Genomic DNA, 22,809 nt, shown 5'->3' with positions numbered 1-22,809 from the left:
CTCCAGCACAATGCCAGAGTCTAAACATGTTGTCATCCTCATGTTCATTATCTCCAGCACAATGCCAGAGTCTAAACATGTTGTCATCCTCATGTTCATTATCTCCAGCACAATGCCAGAGTCTAAACATGTTGTCATGTTCATGTTCATTATCTCCAGCACAATGCCAGAGTCTAAACATGTTGTCATGTTCATGTTCATTATCTCCAGCACAATGCCAGAGTCTAAACATGTTGTCATGTTCATGTTCATTATCTCCAGCACAATGCCAGAGTCTAAACATGTTGTCATGTTCATTATCTCCAGCACAATGCCAGAGTCTAAACATGTTGTCATCCTCATGTTCATTATCTCCAGCAAAATGCCAGTCTAAACATGTTGTCATCCTCATGTTCATTATCTCCAGCACAATGCCAGTCTAAACATGTTGTCATCCTCATGTTCATTATCTCCAGCAAAATGCCAGTCTAAACATGTTGTCATCCTCATGTTCATTATCTCCAGCACAATGCCAGAGTCTAAACATGTTGTCATCCTCATGTTCATTATCTCCAGCACAATGCCAGAGTCTAAACATGTTGTCATCCTCATGTTCATTATCTCCAGCACAATGCCAGAGTCTAAACATGTTGTCATCCTCATGTTTATTATCTCCAGCACAATGCCAGAGTCTAAACATATGAAAACGCGGCATTTTTACGTTTTGTCTAAAAATATATAACGTTCTAGCCAATGACATTAAAAGCAAAAACATTTGAAAAACAGTGATTTTCATCAAACACTGAGATTTGTGGTGACGTGGGGAGCAGGTATATACCCTCCCGCTGGCTAGAAACTGGTTGCCGGTTTGGAAATCACCATCTTTTTCACTTTTAATCCTACCCTGTGATGTCACTAGCTTGGTTTCAATCCAACTGGTGACAGATTTTCATGTGAATTTTGTAAAATATCCATAAGGAAAATATGCACATTTTCCCACCAGTGCCGAGTTTCCACCAAATTGACTTGGAAACAGTGGGTGATGCCAGTGGGTGATGCCAGTGGGTGATGACAGTGGGTGATGCCAGTTGGTGATGCCAGTGGGTGCTGACAGTGGGTGCTGACAGTGGGTGATGACAGTGGGTGATGCCAGTGGGTGATGCCAGTGTGTGATGCCAGTGGGTGATGACAGTGGGTGCTGACAGTGGGTGCTGACAGTGGGTGCTGACAGTGGGTGATGACAGTGGGTGCTGACAGTGAGTGATGACAGTGGGTGATGACGGGCTTTCATCGAATTTTCAACTGTGTTGCGATAAATAGCAAATGTGCCCACTCTGGTCCTTGTATGTACGCTGTAGCCAGCAGCTGGCAGATACAGTGGGGTAAGCTTGTCTACATGACAATGTTATTGATAAGAGTAAGATTTGTTTTATTTGTCAAACGGCAGCCAAGCATCGATCATCATGTCACCAGAATAGGACCCTGGATATTTATTGGAAAGGAGCATCAAGCTCATCACCTCCCTGTGAAGTTCATCATTACTTATTTCATCTGTAGGCTAATAAACTGCATGCTTGTCTGAGTAGTAGTGTGAGGACCACACAACATGCCATCGCATCGATATGATGGTTATCACATCAATATCTGCCTATAAAGGTGGTGTTTCCACCGCCGTTTCTCACATAATTCCCTTTACAGACACAAAACGATCCCACCTTGTCAAGCGTATTTTGTTTTGTCGACATATTGAAAGTTTACCCAAAAATTTGCTGTTTCCATCAGGCCTGTCGTGACATGTTTTACTCACATAAAAAGGTTGGATGGAAACCTGGTTACAGAGAAGCAGAGAGACACAGAGAGAGAGACAGAGACACAGAGAGAGAGACAGAAAGAGACACAGAAAGAAAGAAAGCCTCAGAGAGAGTAGTCTCTAAGCCGCATCTGGCAAAACACTCCCTTCAATTAAGTCAATTCTGGACATCTCTTCACAAAACGCCCTCTCCCGATTGGCCGCCCGACGTGTCACCCATCACCAGCTTATTCTCATAGCAGGTGGGGCCCCGCCCCTGCTGTCCTTGATTGGCTCCCCCCCCATTTCTGTCCTCTAATGGGATGTGCTGGGCTGCTCTCCAGCACAGCCTCTTCAGGAACACAGTGGCTCCTAAAGCTCCAACCAGCACCCCCAGCAGGACATAGGAGATGTACACCCATACCGGTGATCTCGACAGCCCCGGGTCCACCCTGCCTTCGACACTGAGGTCCTCCATGATGAGCTGGTAGGAGGCTGTGAGGCAGGGTTCGCTACCCCAGGAATAATCACCCTGGACTGAGCAGCGGCAGGAGTAGAGGCCCAGGCTGGATCCGGAGACGGTGACCTCCAGGTGGGAGTGGTGCTGCTGGGTGTGGCGGCCCTGGGGGTGCTCCCAGACGCAGGGGAGAGGGGAGAGATGGGGGTGGTCACAGGGGAGGAGGACCACCAGGCCCATCTTCACACGCAGCTCCTTCACCACAGGGGAACAACGACCTGAGATGGGAAGGGGGTGGGAGAGATGACAGAGAGAGGCAGAAGCAGAGAGAGAAAGAGGAGTTGGAGGGAGAGGAGGAGTGAGAAGGAAGGATGGAGAGTAAAAGAGAGAGAAAGGGAGAGATAGAAAGTATGGTCAAGAGGAGGGAGGGAGTTACTAGATGAGAGGAAGAGCGAGAGATCGTCCTAATTCTGTTTGGAAATGTTGTAGATTTGGTGGATGTGTTTAATAGTGGAATAGATGTGGTATGAGGGCTGTATGCATGTTTAATAGTGGAATAGATGTGGTATGAGGGCTGTATGCATGTTTAATAGTGGAATAGATGTGGTATGAGGGCTGTATGCATGTTTAATAGTGGAATAGATGTGGTATGAGGGCTGTATGCATGTTTAATAGTGGAATAGATGTGGTATGAGGGCTGTATGCATGTTTAATAGTGGAATAGATGCTGTTTGCATGTTTAATAGTGGACCAGATGTGGTATGAGGGCTGTATGCATGTTTAATAGTGGAATAGATGTGGTATGAGGGCTGTATGCATGTTTAATAGTGGAATAGATGTGGTATGAGGGCTGTATGCATGTTTAATAGTGGAATAGATGTGGTATGAGGGCTGTATGCATGTTTAATAGTGGAATAGATGTGGTATGAGGGCTGTATGCATGTTTAATAGTGGAATAGATGTGGTATGAGGGCTGTATGCATGTTTAATAGTGGAATAGATGTGATATAAGAACCTTATGCATGGGTAATAGTGGAATATAACTGATATAATTATTATATATATATTTTTTAACCTTTATTTAACTATACAAGTCAGTTAAGAACAAATTCTTATTGAATTCCAGAGTCTAAACATGTTGTCATGTTCATGTTCATTATCTCCAGCACAATGCCAGAGTCTAAACATGTTGTCATCCTCATGTTCATTATCTCCAGCACAATGCCAGAGTCTAAACATGTTGTCATCCTCATGTTCATTATCTCCAGCACAATGCCAGAGTCTAAACATGTTGTCATCCTCATGTTCATTATCTCCAGCACAATGCCAGAGTCTAAACATGATGTCATCCTCATGTTCATTATCTCCAGCACAATGCCAGAGTCTAAACATGTTGTCATCCTCATGTTCATTATCTCCAGCACAATGCCAGAGTCTAAACATGATGTCATCCGCATGTTCATTATCTCCAGCACAATGCCAGAGTCTAAACATGATGTCATCCTCATGTTCATTATCTCCAGCACAATGCCAGAGTCTAAACATGTTGTCATCCTCATGTTCATTATCTCCAGCACAATGCCAGTCTAAACATGTTGTCATCCTCATGTTCATTATCTCCAGCACAATGCCAGAGTCTAAACATGTTGTCATCCTCATGTTCATTATCTCCAGCACAATGCCAGAGTCTAAACATGTTGTCATCCTCATGTTCATTATCTCCAGCACAATGCCAGAGTCTAAACATGTTGTCATCCTCATGTTCATTATCTCCAGCACAATGCCAGAGTCTAAACATGTTGTCATCCTCATGTTCATTATCTCCAGCACAATGCCAGAGTCTAAACATGTTGTCATCCTCATGTTTATTATCTCCAGCACAATGCCAGAGTCTAAACATGTTGTCATCCTCATGTTCATTATCTCCAGCACAATCCCAGAGTCTAAACATGTTGTCATCCTCATGTTCATGATCTCCAGCACAATGCCAGAGTCTAAACATGTTGTCCTCCTCATGTTCATTATCTCCAGCACAATGCCAGAGTCTAAACATGTTGTCATCCTCATGTTCATTATCTCCAGCACAATGCCAGAGTCTAAACATGTTGTCATCCTCATGTTCATTATCTCCAGCACAATGCCAGAGTCTAAACATGTTGTCATCCTCATGTTCATTATCTCCAGCACAATGCCAGAGTCTAAACATGATGTCATCCTCATGTTCATTATCTCCAGCACAATGCCAGAGTCTAAACATGTTGTCATGCTCATGTTCATTATCTCCAGCACAATGCCAGAGTCTAAACATGTTGTCATCCTCATGTTCATTATCTCCAGCACAATGCCAGTCTAAACATGATGTCATCCTCATGTTCATTATCTCCAGCACAATGCCAGAGTCTAAACATGATGTCATCCTCATGTTCATTATCTCCAGCACAATGCCAGAGTCTAAACATGTTGTCATCCTCATGTTCATTATCTCCAGCACAATGCCAGAGTCTAAACATGTTGTCATCCTCATGTTCATTATCTCCAGCACAATGCCAGAGTCTAAACATGTTGTCATCCTCATGTTCATTATCTCCAGCACAATGCCAGTGTCTAAACATGTTGTCATCCTCATGTTCATTATCTCCAGCACAATGCCAGAGTCTAAACATGTTGTCATCCCCATGTTCATTATCTCCAGCACAATGCCAGAGTCTAAACATGTTGTCATGTTCATTATCTCCAGCACAATGCCAGAGTCTAAACATGTTGTCATGTTCATGTTCATTATCTCCAGCACAATGCCAGAGTCTAAACATGTTGTCATGTTCATGTTCATTATCTCCAGCACAATGCCAGAGTCTAAACATGTTGTCATCCTCATGTTCATTATCTCCAGCACAATGCCAGTCTAAACATGTTGTCATCCTCATGTTCATTATCTCCAGCACAATGCCAGAGTCTAAACATGTTGTCATGTTCATTATCTCCAGCACAATGCCAGAGTCTAAACATGATGTCATCCTCATGTTCATTATCTCCAGCACAATGCCAGAGTCTAAACATGATGTCATCCTCATGTTTGTTATCTCCAGCACAATGCCAGAGTCTAAACATGTTGTCATCCTCATGTTCATTATCTCCAGCACAATGCCAGAGTCTAAACATGATGTCATCCTCATGTTCATTATCTCCAGCACAATGCCAGAGTCTAAACATGTTGTCATGTTCATTATCTCCAGCACAATGCCAGAGTCTAAACATGTTGTCATCCTCATGTTCATTATCTCCAGCACAATGCCAGAGTCTAAACATGTTGTCATGTTCATGTTCATTATCTCCAGCACAATGCCAGAGTCTAAACATGTTGTCATGTTCATGTTCATTATCTCCAGCACAATGCCAGAGTCTAAACATGTTGTCATGTTCATGTTCATTATCTCCAGCACAATGCCAGAGTCTAAACATGTTGTCATGTTCATGTTCATTATCTCCAGCACAATGCCAGAGTCTAAACATGTTGTCATGTTCATTATCTCCAGCACAATGCCAGAGTCTAAACATGTTGTCATCCTCATGTTCATTATCTCCAGCACAATGCCAGAGTCTAAACATGTTGTCATCCTCATGTTCATTATCTCCAGCAAAATGCCAGTCTAAACATGTTGTCATCCTCATGTTCATTATCTCCAGCACAATGCCAGAGTCTAAACATGTTGTCATCCTCATGTTCATTATCTCCAGCACAATGCCAGAGTCTAAACATGTTGTCATCCTCATGTTCATTATCTCCAGCACAATGCCAGAGTCTAAACATGTTGTCATCCTCATGTTTATTATCTCCAGCACAATGCCAGAGTCTAAACATGTTGTCATCCTCATGTTCATTATCTCCAGCACAATCCCAGAGTCTAAACATGTTGTCATCCTCATGTTCATGATCTCCAGCACAATGCCAGAGTCTAAACATGTTGTCCTCCTCATGTTCATTATCTCCAGCACAATGCCAGAGTCTAAACATGTTGTCATCCTCATGTTCATTATCTCCAGCACAATGCCAGAGTCTAAACATGTTGTCATCCTCATGTTCATTATCTCCAGCACAATGCCAGAGTCTAAACATGTTGTCATCCTCATGTTCATTATCTCCAGCACAATGCCAGAGTCTAAACATGATGTCATCCTCATGTTCATTATCTCCAGCACAATGCCAGAGTCTAAACATGTTGTCATGCTCATGTTCATTATCTCCAGCACAATGCCAGAGTCTAAACATGTTGTCATCCTCATGTTCATTATCTCCAGCACAATGCCAGAGTCTAAACATGATGTCATCCTCATGTTCATTATCTCCAGCACAATGCCAGAGTCTAAACATGATGTCATCCTCATGTTCATTATCTCCAGCACAATGCCAGAGTCTAAACATGTTGTCATCCTCATGTTCATTATCTCCAGCACAATGCCAGAGTCTAAACATGTTGTCATCCTCATGTTCATTATCTCCAGCACAATGCCAGAGTCTAAACATGTTGTCATCCTCATGTTCATTATCTCCAGCACAATGCCAGTGTCTAAACATGTTGTCATCCTCATGTTCATTATCTCCAGCACAATGCCAGAGTCTAAACATGTTGTCATCCCCATGTTCATTATCTCCAGCACAATGCCAGAGTCTAAACATGTTGTCATGTTCATTATCTCCAGCACAATGCCAGAGTCTAAACATGTTGTCATGTTCATGTTCATTATCTCCAGCACAATGCCAGAGTCTAAACATGTTGTCATGTTCATGTTCATTATCTCCAGCACAATGCCAGAGTCTAAACATGTTGTCATCCTCATGTTCATTATCTCCAGCACAATGCCAGTCTAAACATGTTGTCATCCTCATGTTCATTATCTCCAGCACGATGCCAGAGTCTAAACATGTTGTCATGTTCATTATCTCCAGCACAATGCCAGAGTCTAAACATGATGTCATCCTCATGTTCATTATCTCCAGCACAATGCCAGAGTCTAAACATGATGTCATCCTCATGTTTGTTATCTCCAGCACAATGCCAGAGTCTAAACATGTTGTCATCCTCATGTTCATTATCTCCAGCACAATGCCAGAGTCTAAACATGATGTCATCCTCATGTTCATTATCTCCAGCACAATGCCAGAGTCTAAACATGTTGTCATGTTCATTATCTCCAGCACAATGCCAGAGTCTAAACATGTTGTCATCCTCATGTTCATGATTTCCAGCACAATGCCAGAGTCTAAACATGTTGTCATCCTCATGTTCATTATCTCCAGCACAATGCCAGAGTCTAAACATGTTGTCATCCTCATGTTCATTATCTCCAGCACAATGCCAGAGTCTAAACATGTTGTCATCCTCATGTTCATTATCTCCAGCACAATGCCAGAGTCTAAACATGTTGTCATGTTCATGTTCATTATCTCCAGCACAATGCCAGAGTCTAAACATGTTGTCATGTTCATGTTCATTATCTCCAGCACAATGCCAGAGTCTAAACATGTTGTCATGTTCATGTTCATTATCTCCAGCACAATGCCAGAGTCTAAACATGTTGTCATGTTCATGTTCATTATCTCCAGCACAATGCCAGAGTCTAAACATGTTGTCATGTTCATTATCTCCAGCACAATGCCAGAGTCTAAACATGTTGTCATCCTCATGTTCATTATCTCCAGCACAATGCCAGAGTCTAAACATGTTGTCATCCTCATGTTCATTATCTCCAGCAAAATGCCAGTCTAAACATGTTGTCATCCTCATGTTCATTATCTCCAGCACAATGCCAGTCTAAACATGTTGTCATCCTCATGTTCATTATCTCCAGCAAAATGCCAGTCTAAACATGTTGTCATCCTCATGTTCATTATCTCCAGCACAATGCCAGAGTCTAAACATGTTGTCATCCTCATGTTCATTATCTCCAGCACAATGCCAGAGTCTAAACATGTTGTCATCCTCATGTTCATTATCTCCAGCACAATGCCAGAGTCTAAACATGTTGTCATCCTCATGTTTATTATCTCCAGCACAATGCCAGAGTCTAAACATATGAAAACGCGGCATTTTTACGTTTTGTCTAAAAATATATAACGTTCTAGCCAATGACATTAAAAGCAAAAACATTTGAAAAACAGTGATTTTCATCAAACACTGAGATTTGTGGTGACGTGGGGAGCAGGTATATACCCTCCCGCTGGCTAGAAACTGGTTGCCGGTTTGGAAATCACCATCTTTTTCACTTTTAATCCTACCCTGCGATGTCACTAGCTTGGTTTCAATCCAACTGGTGACAGATTTTCATGTGAATTTTGTAAAATATCCATAAGGAAAATATGCACATTTTCCCACCAGTGCCGAGTTTCCACCAAATTGACTTGGAAACAGTGGGTGATGCCAGTGGGTGATGCCAGTGGGTGATGACAGTGGGTGATGCCAGTTGGTGATGCCAGTGGGTGCTGACAGTGGGTGCTGACAGTGGGTGATGACAGTGGGTGATGACAGTGGGTGATGACAGTGGGTGATGCCAGTGTGTGATGCCAGTGGGTGATGACAGTGGGTGATGACAGTGGGTGCTGACAGTGGGTGCTGACAGTGGGTGATGACAGTGGGTGCTGACAGTGAGTGATGACAGTGGGTGATGACGGGCTTTCATCGAATTTTCAACTGTGTTGCGATAAATAGCAAATGTGCCCACTCTGGTCCTTGTATGTACGCTGTAGCCAGCAGCTGGCAGATACAGTGGGGTAAGCTTGTCTACATGACAATGTTATTGATAAGAGTAAGATTTGTTTTATTTGTCAAACGGCAGCCAAGCATCGATCATCATGTCACCAGAATAGGACCCTGGATATTTATTGGAAAGGAGCATCAAGCTCATCACCTCCCTGTGAAGTTCATCATTACTTATTTCATCTGTAGGCTAATAAACTGCATGCTTGTCTGAGTAGTAGTGTGAGGACCACACAACATGCCATCGCATCGATATGATGGTTATCACATCAATATCTGCCTATAAAGGTGGTGTTTCCACCGCCGTTTCTCACATAATTCCCTTTACAGACACAAAACGATCCCACCTTGTCAAGCGTATTTTGTTTTGTCGACATATTGAAAGTTTACCCAAAAATTTGCTGTTTCCATCAGGCCTGTCGTGACATGTTTTACTCACATAAAAAGGTTGGATGGAAACCTGGTTACAGAGAAGCAGAGAGACACAGAGAGAGAGACAGAGACACAGAGAGAGAGACAGAAAGAGACACAGAAAGAAAGAAAGCCTCAGAGAAAGTAGTCTCTAAGCCGCATCTGGCAAAACACTCCCTTCAATTAAGTCAATTCTGGACATCTCTTCACAAAACGCCCTCTCCCGATTGGCCGCCCGACGTGTCACCCATCACCAGCTTATTCTCATAGCAGGTGGGGCCCCGCCCCTGCTGTCCTTGATTGGCTCCCCCCCCATTTCTGTCCTCTAATGGGATGTGCTGGGCTGCTCTCCAGCACAGCCTCTTCAGGAACACAGTGGCTCCTAAAGCTCCAACCAGCACCCCCAGCAGGACATAGGAGATGTACACCCATACCGGTGATCTCGACAGCCCCGGGTCCACCCTGCCTTCGACACTGAGGTCCTCCATGATGAGCTGGTAGGAGGCTGTGAGGCAGGGTTCGCTACCCCAGGAATAATCACCCTGGACTGAGCAGCGGCAGGAGTAGAGGCCCAGGCTGGATCCGGAGACGGTGACCTCCAGGTGGGAGTGGTGCTGCTGGGTGTGGCGGCCCTGGGGGTGCTCCCAGACGCAGGGGAGAGGGGAGAGATGGGGGTGGTCACAGGGGAGGAGGACCACCAGGCCCATCTTCACACGCAGCTCCTTCACCACAGGGGAACAACGACCTGAGATGGGAAGGGGGTGGGAGAGATGACAGAGAGAGGCAGAAGCAGAGAGAGAAAGAGGAGTTGGAGGGAGAGGAGGAGTGAGAAGGAAGGATGGAGAGTAAAAGAGAGAGAAAGGGAGAGATAGAAAGTATGGTCAAGAGGAGGGAGGGAGTTACTAGATGAGAGGAAGAGCGAGAGATCGTCCTAATTCTGTTTGGAAATGTTGTAGATTTGGTGGATGTGTTTAATAGTGGAATAGATGTGGTATGAGGGCTGTATGCATGTTTAATAGTGGAATAGATGTGGTATGAGTGCTGTATGCATGTTTAATAGTGGAATAGATGTGGTATGAGGGCTGTATGCATGTTTAATAGTGGAATAGATGTGGTATGAGGGCTGTATGCATGTTTAATAGTGGAATAGATGTGGTATGAGGGCTGTATGCATGTTTAATAGTGGAATAGATGCTGTTTGCATGTTTAATAGTGGACCAGATGTGGTATGAGGGCTGTATGCATGTTTAATAGTGGAATAGATGTGGTATGAGGGCTGTATGCATGTTTAATAGTGGAATAGATGTGGTATGAGGGCTGTATGCATGTTTAATAGTGGAATAGATGTGATATAAGAACCTTATGCATGGGTAATAGTGGAATATAACTGATATAATTATTATATATATATTTTTTAACCTTTATTTAACTATACAAGTCAGTTAAGAACAAATTCTTATTGACAATAACGGCCTACCCCGGCCAGACCCTAAACCAGACGATGCTGGGTCAAATGTGCGCCGCCCTATGGGACTCCCAATCACGGCCGGTTGTGATACAGCCTGGAATCAAACAAGGGTCTGTAGTGCGCCTCTAGCACTACAATTCCAATCAACCTGTTTAATAGTGGAATAGTGTTCGTACTCACCCTCTCCAGTGCCACACACCTTCAAAGGGTCCTCTGACTCCCTCTGCACTGGAGATCTGAGAACAGAGGAAGAGCAACGAGAGACGGTGAGATGTGAGGGTGACAGTGAAACAACTGGTTTGAAAGGAAGGAAGATAAAGCAATGTTCTGGACAGCAGGAGGGAGGGAGAGGGAGAGACAGAGAGAAACAACCTATATTTATGTTGATTTATTTCCCTTTTTGCACATCATTACAACAGTGTATATTTAGACATATTATGACACTTAAAATGTCTTTATTCTTTTGGAGTGTTCTGTTAAATGTAAACTTTTTATTGTTTATTTCACTTTTGTTTATTATCTATTTGACTTCCTTTGGCAATGTAAACATATGTATCCTATGCCAATAAAGCCCCTTAAATTGAAATTGAATTGACAGAGTGGGAGACAGAGACAGACATAGAGAGTGAGAGACAGAGACAGGCATAGAGACAGAGAGACAGAGACAGAAATAGAGAGAGGCCTACCAAGGAGGGCCTTAACATATGTTTCCCATGCCGATAAAGCCTTTGAATTGAATTCAGAGAGAGAGAGAGAAAGAGAGAAAGAGAGAGAGAGAAAGAGAGAGAGAGAGAGAGAGAGAGAGAGAGAGAGAGAGAGAGAGAGAGAGAGAGAGAGAGAGAGAGAAAGAGAAAGAGAGAGAGAGAGAGAGAGAGAGAGAGAGAGAGAGAGAGAGAGAGAGAGAGAGAGAGAGAGAGAGAGAGAGAGAGAGAGAGAGAGAGAGAGAGAGAAAGAGAGAGAGAGAGAGAAAGAGACTCAAACCCCCACAAAGAGAATGCTATGTAGACTCACTCCGCAACACAGGCTCTCGTGTTGACGTCCCACGCACAACCTAATCCTGCTGCCCGGGCACACACCTGACAGCTGGAGTACACCCTGCACCCCTCTACTGGCACAAGGGACAGAGAGGAGGGGGAGCCCACCACCACATGGCCCTGGGAGGGAGCAAAGGGTTAAAGATGTCTGTGTGTCTGTCTGAGTGTGTCTGAGTGTGTGTGTGTGTGTGTGTGTGTGTGTGTGCGCGCGCGTGTGTGTGTGTGTGTGTGTCTGATACCTGGTGTATGAGGATGTTGTTGACGGGCTCTGCTGAGGTTGTCAGAGGAATCTCCTGCAGCAGAGTAGCAGTACGACCAACAATAGACACACTGTGTAACTCCCCCTGATCTGTGTGAAAACACACATCAATTCACACCACAGAACATCATCAACCACAAAATGAGAGCATTTTCTGATATGTTCAGCATAGTCAATTAACTGCCTGGTCTATCGATTACTTGATGTTTTTCTCTCTCACCTGTTCCCAGATGTAGTAGGGCAGCATCACTGTTGGAGATGTTGGTGGCTGTGATCCTGGTGTATGTGGTTCCCCTCCTCACCAGAAGGGGCGCTGCATCCACAGTGTTCGTCAACAGAGGATGTTCCTTGGCAAACTGCAGCACGCGGTCGGGCATGTCGAAGGAGGAGTTGTAACCCCGGGCTCTCAGGACATCGTTGACACACTGAGGGGGAACAGAGAACAGTTCACTGGGTTATGACGATGATGGACATACTAGGACACTATATGATAATAACCCTGAAATGGAAAATGACTACCTGGATCCGTCCAATAACAAAGAAACACTCATTTTCGAAAGAAGCACTAACTTTCACTATCCGTTGCAGAACGTTTTTAAAATGTTTTCCATTGCATGCCCTAATAAATACAACCCAGGTGAGTCTGGTGAATACCTGTCCAGGTCGGGGGTCGGGTACAGACTCAGAGCTGCCACTGTTCACACAGTTCCTCTTCATATCTCTGAAGCCTCCCGTCGCAAACACCTTGGTGATGTCAGCCAGGCTGTACACACACACTGCTGACACGCGCTCTCCTTTCCTAAACACACACACACACACACATTAACATGTTAATTGCAGTAATGCCGTCCGTATGAGTCACTAACATAATATTCATATTTTAGTGATTCTCCTCTCTCTTTCCCTCGCAATATGTCCTCTCTCTCATTCACTCTCCACCCCATTTCCCATCTCTACTCCTCCTCTACCTCCCTCTCTCCCCATCTCTACCCCTACTCCCTCCCTCTCTCTTCCCCTCTTACCCCTGGGAGGTGAAGAGGGTGTAGAAGTGTGTGCTGCTGGGGTCTCCCAGGCGGTGTTCCAGGGGGTAGGCGTGGGTCAGGACGGTGTAGTGCTGGCCACTGTCCCGGTCCTGACACATCAGCTGAGCCTTCAGGAAACTGGTCCAGCGCTTCTGCAGGGTCTTAGAGCCCCCCTCGTCTCCCTAGCAGATAGGGAAAGGGATGGGGGAGAGGGGGATGAGAAGGATGGAGAGAGAGCACGAGTCAAAGCACACATGAGCAAAATAGAGGGAGAGAGAGAGAAAGAGAGGAAAGAGAGACAGACAGACAGAGAGAGATATGTATCTCACCTTGCAGACTCTGGCCAACCGTGTGACCCTGACCTTGGTGTAAAGGTCGTACTCTAAGGCGTTCTCCGTGAAGAAGAAGTAGATTTTATCATCATCTCCAGGACTCTCCCTGACCAGGGCCGAACTCACAAACTCTGGATCTGGACTCATCAGAGAATGACATATTAATGACATATTGTGTGTCGTGCTTCCCAGCTCCAGTCCTCAACACCCCCGACGGTTCACATTTTCCTTGTAGCCCCAGACAAACTTGCACATTTTCTCATCAGTGGTGTTTCCACTAAACTGTCACAAAACACAAAAATGCTGATAAAAATCAATGTGTGATGATGTAGACACACAAAACATTATTTTTCGCTTAAGTTTTCATGTACCGAATAAAAATGTAAAGTTCAATGTGTTTCCATTTTCAACTGTACCGATAGTTATATCTCAGGTTAGGTTAAGTAGCAAATGTGCATATTCTGGTCTTGGCACGAGCGTTCTAGCCAACAGCTCACAGATACAGTGTGGCAACACTAGTCTACATGATGAGATTACTATCGATAAGAGCAAGAACATTTGTATTTGTCAAACTGCAGTCAAGCATCGATCATCACGTCACCAGAATAAGACCCTCGATATTTATTGGAAAAGAGCGTCAAAATCACCTTGCACTTTCAGTTATAGCCTAATAAACTGCATGACTTCCCGAGTCGTAGTGGGAGGACCACACAACCATGACTCCCAGTTTACTTATGATGGTTGTTACATCAATACTAGCATATAAAGATGTTTCCATCTTCACTTCTCACATCCTTCATTCTACCGCCACAAAAAGATCCCACCATGTCCAACGGACAAGTTATCTGTTAGCATTTATAAAACTGTACCAAAACATCCTGTTTCCATCAGAGCTGTGGTGATGTTTATTTTATACGGTATGACTTTACTGGCATAAAACACGTGGATGGTTAAAGATGTAGACCATCATCAAAGAGAACTCATTAGGTAAGTAACACCACACTGCTAAACCACATCCTGAGTTAAACTCTTCATTGGACACATTCTGTTGTTGTTTGGTGTTACAGAAGTTTGGACAGTAGAAGTATTTTATCATCTTTCCCAACATGCATTGGGAGTGTGTGTGATTGACAGATGGGTCTCACCACTGAGCCAGTTGATGGACTGATGTACGTGCACCTCTTGACCTGTTGCCCTGGTGATGTCAAACATCGTGCCCAGGAAGTTAGAAGGGGAGGCGGTGTACAGCACTCCATCTACAGTACACACATAGACAGGATGTGATAGAGTGTGAGCGTGTTTGTGAGTGTGAGTGTCTAACCTACAGTAACAGCAGTGTGTGTGTCTAACCTGCAGTAACAGCAGTGTGTGTCTAACCTGCAGTAACAGCAGTGTGTGTCTAACCTACAGTAACAGCAGTGTGTGTGTCTAACCTGCAGTAACAGCAGAGTGTGTGTCTAACCTACAGTAACAGCAGTGTGTGTGTCTAACCTGCAGTAACAGCAGTGTGTGTCTAACCTACAGTAACAGCAGTGTGTGTGTCTAACCTACAGTAACAGCAGTGTGTGTGTCTAACCTGCAGTAACAGCAGTGTGTGTGTCTAACCTGCAGTAACAGCAGTGTGTGTGTCTAACCTACAGTAACAGCAGTGTGTGTGTCTAACCTTCAGTAACAGCAGTGTGTGTGTCTAACCTGCAGTAACAGCAGTGTGTGTCTAACCTACAGTAACAGCATTGTGTGTGTCTAACCTGCAGTAACAGCAGTGTGAGGTTGTCTGGGATCATAAGGACACTTCCCCTTCCCATTCTCCATCTTCACTTTGTCACCACCTTCCTTCACTAGGACAAACGTCACTGGGTCCTGAACACACACACAGTCTATATTTAGTAGTGTATGTGAACCAGTGGAGGCTGCTGAGGGGAGGACGGCTCATAGTAATGTCTGGAACGGCGCAAATGGAACGGCATCAAACACATGGAGACCATATGTTTGATGTATTTGATTTGGTTCCACTGATTCCGCTCCAGCCATTACCACGAGCCTGGTCTCCCCAATTAAGGTCCCACCTCCTGTGACGTGAACATCATGTGTGTAAGCCTGTCAACTAAATACATGAGCTTAATGAATAACATGTCTTTCACCACAACAGTTAACGAGCATCTAGCAGGTGTATCATAATAATAATATAGGTGTAGAGTATAATAATAATATAGGTGTAGAGTATAATAATAATAATAATAATATAGGTGTAGAGTATAATAATAATAATATAGGTGTAGAGTATAATAATATTATAGGTGTAGAGTATAATAATAATATAGGTGTAGAGTATAATAATAATATAGGTGTAGAGTATAATAATAATATAGGTGTAGAGTATAATAATAATATAGGTGTAGAGTATAATAATAATAATATAGGTGTAGAGTATAATAATATTATAGGTGTAGAGTATAATAATAATATAGGTGTAGAGTATAATAATAATATAGGTGTAGAGTATAATAATATTATAGGTGTAGAGTATAATAATAATATAGGTGTAGAGTATAATAATAATAATATAGGTGTAGAGTATAATAATATTATAGGTGTAGAGTATAATAATAATATAGGTGTAGAGTATAATAATAATATAGGTGTAGAGTATAATAATAATAATATAGGTGTAGAGTATAATAATAATATAGGTGTAGAGTATAATAATAATATAGGTGTAGAGTATAATAATAATATAGGTGTAGAGTATCATAATAATAATAATAATATAGGTGTAGAGTATAATAATAATATAGGTGTAGAGTATAATAATAATATAGGTGTAGAGTATCATAATATTATAGGTGTAGAGTATAATAATAATAATAATAATATAGGTGTAGAGTATAATAATAATAATGATAATATAGGTGTAGAGTATAATAATAATATAGGTGTAGAGTATAATAATAATATAGGTGTAGAGTATAATAATAATAATGATAATATAGGTGTAGAGTATAATAATAATAATAATATTATATGTGTAGAGTATAATAATAATAATGATAATATAGGTGTAGAGTATAATAATAATAATGATAATATAGGTGTAGAGTATAATAATAATAATATTATATGTGTAGAGTATAATAATAATATAGGTGTAGAGTATAATAATAATATAGGTGTAGAGTATCATAATAATATGGATGTAATAATAATAAAAATAATATAGGTGTAGAGTATAATAATAATAATATAGATGTAGAGTATAATAATAATAATATAGGTGTAGAGTATAATAATAATAATATAGGTGTAGAGTATAATAATAATAATATAGGTGTAGAGTATAATAATAATACCAATAATAATAATATAGGTGTAGGGTATAATAATAATATTATAGGTATAGGATGTAATAATAATAAAAATAATATAGGTGTAGAGTATCATAATAATATAGATGTAGAGTATAATAATAATATAGGTGTAGAGTATCATAATAATATAGATGTAGAGTATAATAATAATATAGGTGTAGGGTATAATAATAATATAGGTGTAGAGTATCATAATAATATTATAGGTATAGGATGTAATAATAATAAAAATAATATAGGTGTACAGTATCATAATAATAATACAAATAATAATAATATAGGTGTAGAGTATAATAATAATAATGATAATATAGGTGTAGAGTATAATAATAATAATGATAATATAGGTGTAGAGTATATTAATAATAATGATAATATAGGTGTAGAGTATAATAATAATAATGATAATATAGGTGTAGAGTATAACAATAATAATGATAATATAGGTGTAGAGTATAATAATAATATAGGTGTAGAGTATAATAATAATATAGGTGTAGAGTATAATAATAATAATGATAATATAGGTGTAGAGTATAATAATAATATAGGTGTAGAGTATAATAATAATTTAGGTGTAGAGTATAATAATAATATAGGTGTAGAGTATAATAATAATATAGGTGTAGAGTATAATAATAATAATGATAATATAGGTGTAGAGTATAATAATAATATAGGTGTAGAGTATAATAATAATTTAGGTGTAGAGTATAATAATAATATAGGTGTAGAGTATAATAATAATAATATAGGTGTAGAGTATAATAATAATATAGGTGTAGAGTATAATAATAATATAGGTGTAGAGTATATTAATAATAATAATGATAATATAGGTGTAGAGTATATTAATAATAATGATAATATAGGTGTAGAGTATATGAATATTAATGATAATATAGGTGTAGAGTATAATAATAATAATGATAATATAGGTGTAGAGTATAATAATAATAATGATAATATAGGTGTAGAGTATGAGAAGCGACAGAGGAGAGAGAACGTGACTGACAATGAAAGCACACTTGGGATTGTAGGCGTAGGAGCCACAGACGTAGATCCTTCCATCCTTCAGAACCTCCAGCAGACAGATGTAGTTATAACAGTCATCCTGTAGAGGGAGACAAAGAAACATGTCTCAAACAGCATCCTATTCTCCCCTATAGGCCCTGGTCAAAAGTGGTGCACTGAATAGGGGACTAGGGTGCCATTTAAGATTACCAGATGGGGAAAACGTAAGCCTGTTTGTATCTCTAATTCTTTACGATCTATGGAGCAAAGAACCACCCTTGCTGTCTCTGGCTGGTCGGTTCCTCTCTCTCCACTGGGATTCTCTGCCTCAAACCCTATTACAGAGCCTGAGTCACTGACTTACTGGTGCTCTTCCATGCCGTCCCTAGGAGGGGTGCATCACTTGAGTGGGTTGAGTCACTGATGTGATCTTCCTGTCTGGGTTGGCGCCCCCCCTTGGGTTGTGCCGTGGCAGAGATCTTTGTGGGCTATACTCGGCCTTGTCTCAGGATGGTAAGTTGGTGGTTGAAGATATCCCTCTAGTGGTGTGGGAGCTGTGCTTTGGCAAAGTGGGTGGGGTTATATCCTGCCTGTTTGGCCCTGTCCGGGGGTATCATCGATGGGGCCACAGTGTCTCCTGACCCCTCCTGTCTCAGCCTCCAGTATTTATGCTGCAGTAGTTTATGTGTCGGGGGGCTAGGGTCAGTCTGTTATATCTGGAGTACTTCTCCTGTCTTATCCGGTGTCCTGTGTGAATTTAAGTATGCTCTCTCTAATTCTCTCTTTCTTTCTCTCTCTCGGAGGACCTGAGCCCTAGGACCATGCCTCAGGACTACCTGGCATGATGACTCCTTGCTGTCCCCAGTCCACCTGGCCGTGCTGCTGCTCCAGTTTCAACTGTTCTGCCTGCGGCTATGGAATCCTGACCTGCACTGGACGTGCTACCTGTCCCAGACCTGCTGTTTTCAACTCTCTAGAGACAGCAGGAGTGGAAGAGATACTCTTAATGATCGACTATGAAAAGCCAACTGACATTTACTCCTGAGGTGCTGACTTGCTGCACCCTTGACAGCTACTGTGATTATTATTATTTGACCATGCTGGTCATTTAGGAACATTTGAACATCTTGGCCATGTTCTGTTATAATCTCCACCCGGCACAGCCAGAAGAGGACTGGCCACCCCTCATAGCCTCTCTAGGTTTCATCCTTGGTTTTGGCCTTTCTAGGGAGTTTTTCCTAGCCACTGTGCTACTACACCTGCATTGCTTGCTGTTTGGGGTTTTAGGCTGGGTTTCTGTACAGCACTTTGAGATATCAGCTGATGTAAGAAGGGCTATATAAATAAAATTGATTTGATTTGATATGCGGAAACAGTTCAAGTGCCCTGGGATAAGGAATATTTTGGGGATTTTCAAGTCCCTGATTGCCTTTTAGTTTAAGCTAGGCTGAAGCATGTTTGACAACTTCTTCTTACCACAGGGCCATAACAGAGCAGGATAAAGTTGCCTCTAGACACAGATCTCAGGTCAGTTTACATTCCTCACCATAATGGCTAAGGTTAGGATTTGGGGTAGATAGCATGATCCTAGATAAGGAGAACCTGGCTCTAAACAGATCAATAAAATATGGTTATAATCAGAAGTACAATGCAGGGTTTATCAACTCAGGTGCCAGGAACACAATGTGTACAGGCCAAGGTTGGTTTTCATATTACTCCCATTGAATAAACGGTAGTGAAGAACTCTAACTCCCTGACTATTTAAGGTAAGTCATGCTTCTGTTTATCAGTCTTTGAAGATGACCAGATACAAAGTGAAAAGTCATCTGAAAGCCAAACATACAGGATGTGATGTGTTGTTGACAGGAAGCTGAAGAGTCAGTAAAGCAGTCGTTATGGTAACGGTATCATACATCATGACATAGATGAGTATGACAAAAGGCAAAGGTGATGGGTGTGAAGCATGGCATCTCACCGACACCTTTAACCACGTAGATACACTACAGAGCAGCGAGGACGGTGGGAGGAGCTATAGGAGGACAGGCTCATTGTAATGGCTGGAATGGAATGTTATCAAACAAATCAAACATATGGAAACCACATGTCTGACTCCGTTCCATCTATTGCATTCCAGCAATTACAATGAGCCTGTCCTTCTATAGCTCCTCCCACCAGCCGCCACTGTCATCTCTTACCACACACACACACACACACACACACACACACACACATACACACACATACACACACACACACACACACAGATCAAGAGCACCCCACGCTGCTCACCTCTCTCTTGCCTTTACCCATACAGGACTTCCTCTCCTCTTCTGTTGCCTCCCACTTAATCTGCAGAGACAGAGACGGAAGTCAAAGAGAGAACACACAAACGCATACAGTTACATCACACAGTTAAACATCAGGTTAAGCCCAGTACTGGACTAAAAAGCAGTGTCAGTGGAGAATCTCTATTGAGAAAGTTGTCCAGGACTAGGTTTAATCAATGTCTGGCATAGTGTGTTTGTCCCAGGTAAGACGTAGGTTTTTCTATGGTTTTGTGTTCATGAATACTCCCATCATGAAAACACTGAAACAAATACACACTCGTTTCACTGCCAGTTAGCTAAGATCAAGAGTGGAAATATGCACAGATAACCGTGCACACACAGACAGTCAAGTGAAGAAGTCTCCCCCCTCCCATCTTTCTGTCCCTCCCATCTCTCTGTACCTCCCCCTCTTATCTCCCTGTCCCTCCCTCTGCCCTTTTATCTCTCTGTCCCTCCTTCCTTCCCTCCCTCCCATCTCCCTGTCCCTCCCCCTCTTATCTCCCTGTCCATCCCTCCCTCCGCTCTCCCATCTCCCTCTTATCTCCCTGTCCCTCCCCCTCTTATCTCCCTGTCCATCCCTCCCTCCGCCCTCTTATCTCCTTGTCCCTCCCTCCGTCCTCTTATCTCCTTGTCCCTCCCTCCGTCCTCTTATGTCCCTGTCCCTCCCTCCCTTATCTCCCTGTCCCTCCCTCCCTCCGCCCTCTTATCTCCCTGTCCCTCCCTCCATCCTCTTATGTCCCTGTCCCTCCCTCCGCTCTCTTATCTCCCTGTCCCTCCCTCCCTCCGCCCTCTTATCTCCCTGTCCCTCCCTCCGCTCTCTTATCTCCCTGTCCCTCCCTTCCTCCGCCCTCTTATCTCCCTGTCCCTCCCTTCCCCCGCCCTCTTATCTCCCTGTCCCTCCCTACTTCCTCTTATGTCTCTGTCCCTCCCCCCTCCCCCATCTTTGTCTCTCCCTCCCTTTCTCTCTCACTGATGGGTGTTTCCAGGTGAGGTTGGAGGTGTGCAGGGCCAGGATGGAGCCTCTGGCTCCCAGGTAGAGTGTCTCAGAGCTGAGGTCTTGCAGGAGGACGCTGGCATTGGACACCCCCAGAACTGCACCTAACCCTGAGGAGAACAGGACATAACATTAGGGATGTGCCCCAAATGGCTATTTCCTACAGTGCACTACTTTGGACCAGGGCGCCGTAATATATAGACTCCCCTCCTCCACCCCATTTATTTGCCTTTGACCTTTGAGTGAATGTGCGAAGGATGAGACTGACTTACAGGGACTTTTAGGGAACCATATCTAAGCATCAGTAATTGTGTCACTTCCTCTACTGAGAAACACTCTTGTGGTCTGTCGGCTGCTACCCAGAGCTGGGGTGCAATAATTAGTCCAAACAACAAAAAATGGTTTCTATTGGACAAATTCAGTTAGGTCCCTCCCCATTTCATTCCGTTTAAGAAATGTTTTGCAACAGAATCAGCGTAATAAATAAACCCCTACTCAACAGTCACTCAATGCTGATTTAGGTAGACAATTTTGGGGCTAAACTCTCCTTTGCGTTTGCTATTTCGTCCGTGACATAGGCTCAATATGTGTCCGGTAAACTGCTCCTTGTTGCATTTGTGTGTTAACACACACACACACGCACACCACAAAGAGTGGGGCATCTTAATCCTCCACATTCTCTGTATTACAATCTAAGACCTATAGCCTAGGCCTATCTTTCCATGAAAGCAGGCAAAACTAGGATAACACTGTAACCCCAGTCTATACTCACTCTGCATTATTCCAGGTACTTAGTGAAAACAGCAGTGAAATGACACGCCTGTCTTCAGTCATTTTAAAGGTGTTGTTTAATGGGCATTTCTCGACCATGCCTCAAACCTTCCCATCTGGTTAAATGTTGGATTAAGTAATTAACCATTTCCACTCCCAGATGAATAAATTAGCCAACCAAAACCACACTGGGTGCTGATAATAGACTTCTTACAAATGTACTTGTTTGCTAGGCAACATCATTTGCATTGCTATGACTAATTAGATTGTAGCCTCCATAACGTTACCGTATCCATTAGGAATTGCGATACATTTTAAAATTGCTATACATTTTGTATGTAGAGAGAGAGAGGCCGTTTGTCCAACTGTACTGTACTCACCTCCGTGAACATTGGGAATTGGTGTTTGACAACGAGATGAACCAGTTGTGAGCCACAAGATCACGGCCATAAAACAGGTGGTCCGCATGTTGAGAAGTGACATCAGGGAGAATGTCCGTTGATGACCGCGCGTCAGTTACGCATCATTAAAACGCTCGGGGCGTTCTATCAAAAGTGGATGACAGGGGGGAACGAAGCGCCTACAGAAACCAAGAAAACAAAAAAGTACGGTTCAAGTGTATCAAAATACGGCGTATTTTTTTATTCTCACCTACCTATTCGGTGTCCGATTTGGTGCTATTTCTAACACGGTATAATAGGCTACTTATAGCCTCCAGGTCAGGTACAGTACAGTATGTAATAGAACTATTACAATGTGTTAAACCAGGAAGCGTTCAAATCTCACTAAACCACACGTCAATACACGCCCACAACCAAAATCAATGTTCACATAT

The 22,809-nt window shown here is 42.6% G+C and overlaps 1 protein-coding gene across 2 annotated transcripts; it reads right to left on the bottom strand.

Annotated features, from left to right (window-relative positions):
• Positions 1-9,017: 9,017 nt before the first annotated feature.
• LOC110516565 (semaphorin-4F) lies at positions 9,018-22,803 on the bottom strand. 2 transcript variants are annotated; one of them, XM_090187955.1, is made up of 15 exons: positions 22,630-22,803; positions 22,355-22,554; positions 21,180-21,313; positions 20,172-20,231; positions 17,884-17,982; positions 15,252-15,363; positions 14,649-14,759; positions 13,501-13,640; positions 13,172-13,353; positions 12,804-12,948; positions 12,370-12,574; positions 12,130-12,239; positions 11,868-12,010; positions 11,037-11,092; positions 9,018-10,133 (listed from the first exon to the last, which is right to left on the bottom strand). In XM_090187955.1, the coding sequence occupies exons 2-15, from the start codon at positions 22,455-22,457 to the stop codon at positions 9,595-9,597; spliced, it is 2,139 nt and encodes a 712-aa protein (XP_090044081.1). In that variant the 5' UTR covers positions 22,458-22,554; positions 22,630-22,803; the 3' UTR covers positions 9,018-9,594. The 2 variants fall into 2 exon arrangements, with proteins under 2 accessions (XP_090044081.1, XP_090044080.1); XM_090187954.1 differs by lacking the exon at positions 22,630-22,803 and having other exon boundaries at positions 22,355-22,596.
• Positions 22,804-22,809: the final 6 nt, after the last annotated feature.

This window comes from Oncorhynchus mykiss, chromosome 10, assembly GCF_057628025.1.
Source record: "Oncorhynchus mykiss isolate SJ-2025 chromosome 10, ASM5762802v1, whole genome shotgun sequence".
NCBI classification, from domain to species: domain Eukaryota; kingdom Metazoa; phylum Chordata; class Actinopteri; order Salmoniformes; family Salmonidae; genus Oncorhynchus; species Oncorhynchus mykiss.
The sequence above is the reverse complement of the archived record's forward strand: the minus strand, read 5'-3'. Positions and strand labels throughout refer to the sequence as shown.